The 6,695-nt window shown below is 52.9% G+C and overlaps 3 protein-coding genes across 3 annotated transcripts; all 3 read right to left on the minus strand.

Moving 5' to 3' along the window:
• Positions 1 to 455: 455 nt before the first annotated feature.
• Positions 456 to 2,117, minus strand: DQ04_09241000 (hypothetical protein; the record flags this gene model as incomplete). The annotated part of the gene is made up of 1 exon (XM_009315867.1): positions 456 to 2,117. The coding sequence occupies one exon, from the start codon at positions 2,115 to 2,117 to the stop codon at positions 456 to 458; it is 1,662 nt and encodes a 553-aa protein (XP_009314142.1).
• Positions 2,118 to 2,567: 450 nt separating this feature from the next.
• DQ04_09241010 (hypothetical protein) lies at positions 2,568 to 4,976 on the minus strand (the record flags this gene model as incomplete). The annotated part of the gene is made up of 1 exon (XM_009315868.1): positions 2,568 to 4,976. The coding sequence occupies one exon, from the start codon at positions 4,974 to 4,976 to the stop codon at positions 2,568 to 2,570; it is 2,409 nt and encodes an 802-aa protein (XP_009314143.1).
• Positions 4,977 to 5,655: 679 nt separating this feature from the next.
• DQ04_09241020 (hypothetical protein) lies at positions 5,656 to 6,042 on the minus strand (the record flags this gene model as incomplete). The annotated part of the gene is made up of 1 exon (XM_009315869.1): positions 5,656 to 6,042. The coding sequence occupies one exon, from the start codon at positions 6,040 to 6,042 to the stop codon at positions 5,656 to 5,658; it is 387 nt and encodes a 128-aa protein (XP_009314144.1).
• Positions 6,043 to 6,695: the final 653 nt, after the last annotated feature.

The following is a 6,695-nucleotide window of genomic DNA, read 5'->3' on the forward strand; positions in this document are numbered from 1 at the left end:
GTCGGCGTGGCGGGGCAAAGCGCAGCACAAGGGGGCGGGAGCTCCTCAGCCCGCCGCCGCACAATTAAACGGCGTGGGGGACCACAACGCAGGCAGGAGGACGTGGGACACTTACTCTACTACGAATAACTAGTACATCTGCTTTTGTGGTGGTTGGTTGAATGGAAGAAGATCAAAAAAATGTTTTGAAAAAAAAAATCACCCGTCAGCACAACAGAGAGTAAAGAGAAACTACTGCAAGCCAATATTTCAAATTGGGAAAGCGCGACGTACATGCAATGCGGCAAGTGGTGCGCCACGCTCTCATTTCCTCTTGTAGATGTTTTTGCCCGCATTGATTTCATAGATCTGTCCTTCTGTTGGGTGTGTCTTCTCCAATTACATTCAGTGAACTATCATGCGTTTAGGGTGGCGCCACCGCATTGAGACATTAACTCTGCCACCCACCTACGCGGTCAGAGTTCTCGCAGTGAAGTAGAAGCGCGGGAGGCGCGGGAGTCACGGCCAGTCTTGCGGCTTTCGTGTTCAGCCTCGACATGCCACACCAATTCTGCTGGGGCGTCAGGAGGCGGCATGGACGACTGTGTCCACGGCGATGTGCCCCCCGTTGCGTAGTTCTGCCGCAACAACTCGCGGCGAGAGGAGAATAGCGCTTTGATCCAGCTGTCCGTCGTGTCGCTCATTTGCGTGATTGGCGCGTTCGGCTTTGGCGGTATTATGTATGCCAAGTCGCTAGCCTCATCAGCATTATTATCACCATCGTCAGAATCTGTTTCCCTTGTTTTACATTTCTCCATTGTGAATTCAGCGCTGATCTTTGGCCTCAGTCGCAGAAGCCGCATGAGATCCACAACGTCCCCCTCCGTGATAATCTTTACTACATGCGCTGGCACCACAAGGTCGAACGCTGGGGGAGAGCTGCTGAGGAAGTGGCTATAAGCCTTGTAGAAAATGTCACGGAAGGTATCCAGCACCTCCTCCTCCTGCGCCTGCAGGTGTCGCAGCGCCTCCATTACATCCGGGGGTAACTCCTCCATATCGCTGGACCCGTTCGGTCTTGCGGTGTCCGCGCCCGCCCCGGGCAAACGCGCAGCGGAGGCAGCAGACGTACGGCCCCGCGACTCCAGCGACGCCGCCGTGTCGTTTGTGCGCAACATCTTGCCCCGCATGTATGTCTCGTAGAAGAACTCGTCGCGGGTGACGATGAAATAGGCCTTGTCGGTGGTGCGCAGGACCTCGTCCTCGTCCATATCGCCCTTGCGCAGTGGCTCGCCGAACTTTGGGGTGAGGCTCACCGGCATCTCGCTCGGTGTGTTGCGCTCGGCCACGCGCAGCGAGCCGCACCACAGGAACCACAGTCGGTCCTTCACGTCGCTTTTGAAGTACAGCACCATCCGCGTGATGTACTTGTGCTCCGTGTAGAAGAAGTGGGTGACGATGTCGGAGCAGACGTTCTTCACCTCAAACGCGATGTGGGCGGAGACAGTGCCCTCCTCGCTGAGGTACTCCGGGCCTTCGTACGTGACGGTGATGGCGAAAGGGTCGTTCTCCGCCCGCTTGCGGTCCATTATTGGGAACTTGTTGGTGCGCCGCTGAATCATCGCGATGCGTGGGCTCCACACCGCCCTGATGACGCTGTTGTGGTACCCTTTGGGGAACACAAAGCGCTGCAGGATTCCTTCGCGCTTCTGCTTGCGGGCAATGAAGCTGCCAATGGTATCCTTGTTGAGTACCTCCACCTGCGTTGTGGTCTCCGTGACGCCGTCGCCCAGATCCTCCTCCAGTGTCGACATGTACGTTGCCACAATAGGGCAGGAGTCGTTGACGTTGCGTTTGAAGCCTGCCTCGATGGTGGCGGCGTCGAGGTCTTTGCCCTGTTTGCGCATCACCTCCCGCGCCTTCACATCCGTTGTGTACCACCCGCGTGGGAAGTTGTGCTCGTACACGACAGTATCTGGAACAAAGACATTGCGGCACGGCTTCATTGTCTTGGGGTTGCGCTTGCACAGGAGATCGTAGAAGCTCGTAATGATGTCATCCCCTTCCATCGGGTGGTTCTTCATCCATGTGCTGTCGACCTTCCGCCCCTTTCCTTTCACTGCTTTCACCTCAGGCATCTTGTGTCGGTTTTTCTCAGCGTGGGTCCTTGAACACACACGTACACACTGAACGAGTAGCAGTGTGTATGTGAGTGTGGGTGAGTGGGTGTGTGTACGTGCAATGAGTAGAGTGCAAGACAAAGCGTCAGGGAGAAGAGGGGAAGCAAGCTGCGCCTGTGTGTCCTATCCTCCCCGGCAACAGAACAGCAGCCACACACAAACACACACACACACATACACACAGAGAGAGAGAAAAGTCGCGGTGCTCGATTGGATGCTAGCCACCAGCCCACCTTCCCACTCCCACTTCTATATATATATATATATATAACGCGTGCTGCTTCACACAGAGCAGAGGGAATACAAAAATCTACAAAGAAGTAGCCACACAACAGAATCAAAACGTATGCAAAACAACTACACATGGAAGAAAATAGTCGAGGGAGCGCTCCGAACGAAATTCATTTACTACTTTCGCTTAGATTGGCTCTCCCTTTGGGCTTCATACAACTTTTCAAGCGGCATCTGTTTCAGCGGTATCCCGAGCACGTGCGTTCTTCTGTCTTTGAGCGTCTCCTTCTGCACAAACAAGGCTTGCACCACTGACCGCTCACGACGGCCTGCTCTGTAGTCTGGTGCTCCACCAGAAGCGCCACTGCTATGTATGTCGTACACGCCTCTTGCGCGCATACCAATCCGTGTAAACACCACAATGACGATGACGGAAAGCGCCGCGGATAAGCACAGGACGAACAGAGAGATGAAGCCAAAGTCTACCGCGACGCGCTGTTTTTGCCTCACTGGAACACAAAGCGCCGTATCCTCGCCAGCAGTGGTGTAAGAACATGGGTATTCATTTACAGTACCCGTGAGAAGAGTTGAGTAGCATGTGTAATCGAAGCAGAAGGCGCACTTGTTCACCGTATCATTGTTGCACACCTGACAGCCGCCGAATGAGTGCGGCATACACGGATCAAACGGGATGTCGCAATGCGGCCCACTCCACCCCGACGCTGTATCACACACGCACATACCGCACTCACAGTACCCACCGTGAAGGTTGCAGTTGCTGCAGTCAAAAGATGTGTTACACCTCACTGAGCAACTTTCCCCGCTAAAGGGTTCTGGGCATTGGCAACGTCCAGTTCCGTTGGTGCCATGATCGCAGGTTCCATTGTTTTCACAGGTGCGGCACGGCAGACATTTCGGGCCAAAGTATCCCGCGGCACACTGCTCGCAGGCCTCACCGGTGAACCCCGTAGCACACACACATTGCTTTGAACTGGCGTCGCATGATCCTCCAAGCCCGCAATCATTACATATATTCTTTGGTTCAAAGCGAATTCGCGTACCGGTTCGAACGAGGGTCACTGGCACCATAATAGTAGCAGGGTCCTCTAGTCGGTGGCGGAAGAGACCAATAAAGGGCGTGGGGTATGCGAAGAAAGGCAAAGCGGTGTTATTTGTCGCGATCTCTGTCAAAACGGGTAAACCGTAGCGGAATTCGATAACACCGCTTTCATCCATGTAAACTTGGTACGTGTAGGAGCGCATTGGCTGCTTCACGGCCTTTATTGCGCACACCTCCAAGAAAAAACCCCGAGGACATGGTGGATTCTCGCACAGCGAGCCATTTGTCACGCGTTCGTCTAGTTGAGTGTATGTCACCACAGACTCACTGTCCATGTCCTGTGCCGTGAGAAACGGCATGATGGCAAAGCTATAGTTACCATTTGGGCATACCTTCCAGATGGGGCCGCAACCTTGATAACTGGAAAATACCGAAAGAAAGCCAGATGTCGAGATATATGTTCTGTTCGTCATGTGCGTGGCCTGATCCTTGGTGTAAAAGGGGAATTTGAAGCCGAGTTCGAGCTCATTCTGTCCATTTTCGTCGTACGTTTGAGTCTTGTTATTCAATGACGCCTCACTCACAAGCGGAACATCCTGCTCAATGATCACATTGTAGTAATTGTTCAACGCCGGTAAACCTGCCTCTGACGATGGCGACTTGGTGCTAAAGCTCCCGCGGGGGCAGCTGTTTTGGGCGAGCGTCACCGCCACACACACCTGCGTCGCCGCACACCACTCACATTGGGCACCTCTGCTCATACACGCCTCCTCGCCCACAATCGCCGGGCAGGTGTCCATCTGCGGTTCGTACCGAATAGCGGCGATGCCGTCGTGACGCGCATTCGTACTCACGACGATGCGCTCGTCTTTGGACAGCACAAGACCCACAGAGGCGCGGCTGCATGTTGGCAGTGTCTTGTACCGCATCACGATGGTGCCGTTCGCCCACACCTCCACCTGCGCCGTAAGTTTGTTATTTTCGTCCTCACAATGCAGCACCGGGACCTGCCGGAACTCCACAATAACCCGTTGAGGCTCAGAATTGTCGTCATTGTCGCCGCCCGGCACGAGGAATAAGCGCACAGGCCACAGCACCTCCGCCCTGTTGGGGCTCAAATCCGAAACGAAGAGCCCGATCATGGGCCAATCGCCGCCGCCGCCGTACACGGTGTCGCCGAAACGGTAGTTGCCGAACAGAGTGTCCAGCGCCATCTCTGTGCAGAAGAACTGGCACAGCGGAGCGGGCGTTGGGGCAAGAAAGCCGTTCGAAGACACATGCCACGACACCGAGTCGTGGCTGAAAAAGGGCGAGGCGATGCCAATCGCCTGAAAGCTTGGCGCATCGTCATACTTCGAGACGAAGGAGTGAGCACCTTTGTCAAAGGCATCGGGGTTATACTGCGCCCAATGATCAGCAGGAAGATTCGTCATGTCTCCGGTGTACAACGTCTGCACGTCGTACCGCAGCACCGCAGCGTTTGAGCGCAGCGCTGACACACACAGCAGGCAGAACAGCCACAGCATTACGCAATCTACGGGGGCACAACCACCAATACTAATAATAACAAAGCAAAGAAGTACTTCACTATAGAACAGAAGAACTGTCAAACACAAAAAAGTATGGACAAGAGCAACGCTGTAATCGAAGAAGTTGGCATAGCCAATAGCAACGCATTCATACACAACAGTGCTGTGTAAATGCGTCTGCGTCGCCTGCTGATTCTGCTCATTATCCGTCAGGATGGCGTCGGCAGCAGCCGACGACCCACATGGAACGGTGGCATCTCCTACTTTGCGAGGGACGCGCCGCAACGCCAAGCAAGAAAGAGAAGAAAAGCGAAGACCCAAAAAACGGAGGGGGGGGGAAACTCCTCATATGGGAGGCGAAAAAAAGAAAATGTATAAGCTTGAAAAAAACCGAACTTCCGTATAAGGCTATATAGGTATATAAGTGCATACGTATATACGTATATATATATATATATATATATATATGTGTGTATATGTGTATATGTGTGTATAAGAGAGGGAGCACATTGTATAAGGAAATAAAAAGACATATATATATATATGCAATATATATATATATACGTAGTATAATGTCCAGAGAATGCATCGGCACGGAAAGCACAAGCACCATAGCAGAAAGCGAGGCACAACCACGCAAAAGAGAAACCACAACACTCACAGCTGCCACAACGCCCTATACAAGCGGTGACTCGTAGAATTGGCTGGAGACACGCACACACACACACACCGAGCCCTCACATCGGAGAGAAGGATACACACAGTGCACGAGTGCAGGCAGGAATGAGAGGGGTGGGGAAGACAGAGACAACAAAAACACAAAAAAAAAGAACATCACCGCAGAAACACATTTGGGCCCATTACTCGAAAACTCGTGAAACGAAAATGCCATGAGCACACGAGGAGACGGGATCCAATGGATAGAAGGCTCAATGCAAACGTCTGCGATATTTGACTGTTTCCACACCACACTTCTCCATGCATAACAGCACACACGTCGAGGCAGAGAAGTCGCCGTTGAGCACGCGAAGACGGCTTGGGACAGCTTCATCGTGCAAAGCATTCCAGCCAAATAAATCCACAAAAACACATTATGGTTGCATGATTAAAGTAACCCACACACAGACTACACACAAAGCTACAAAACAATCAAAAAAACAAACGCACAAGGCTAACCGTCTACATAATCCATGGTTGTGCGTTCCAAATTATGCAACGCAATCCGCAGCCACACAAGCACACAGCCCCCTCAGATGGTGTGCAGAAGCTTCGGGAGCAAATACAGCGCCAAAGGTTGGCTGATGCTGGGCAAAGCAACCCATACATTGCAGTGGCACACATGGATGTGCCGCTGACGTAAACTAGGCCTCCAACACGCACACACCACAAAGCAGCAAAGGCAGCAAAAGCGCGGCAGGTCAAACTAGATTAACCCAAAAAGTCGACACAACAGCCCACATCACAGATGGCGACTTGGGGGGGCACGCACCTCCACTGTACGAGAGCCGTTATAAACTGACACCGCCGGTGACGCACCACCATGCTCCCTCAAAAACTCCACCAAGCCCGAGGAGGCAACGGACATCACCATCGGCCTCAGATCCGGAGACAGCGAACTTCCCCAAGCCGCCAAACGACGGTCAGACAAACTATCCCCACCACGGACTCGTCTCGACCTTAATTCAGATAAACGGTCGAGCACATGACCCAACTTCA

This window comes from Trypanosoma grayi, assembly GCF_000691245.1.
Source record: "Trypanosoma grayi strain ANR4 Tgr_924_V1, whole genome shotgun sequence".
NCBI classification, from domain to species: Eukaryota; Euglenozoa; class Kinetoplastea; order Trypanosomatida; family Trypanosomatidae; genus Trypanosoma; species Trypanosoma grayi.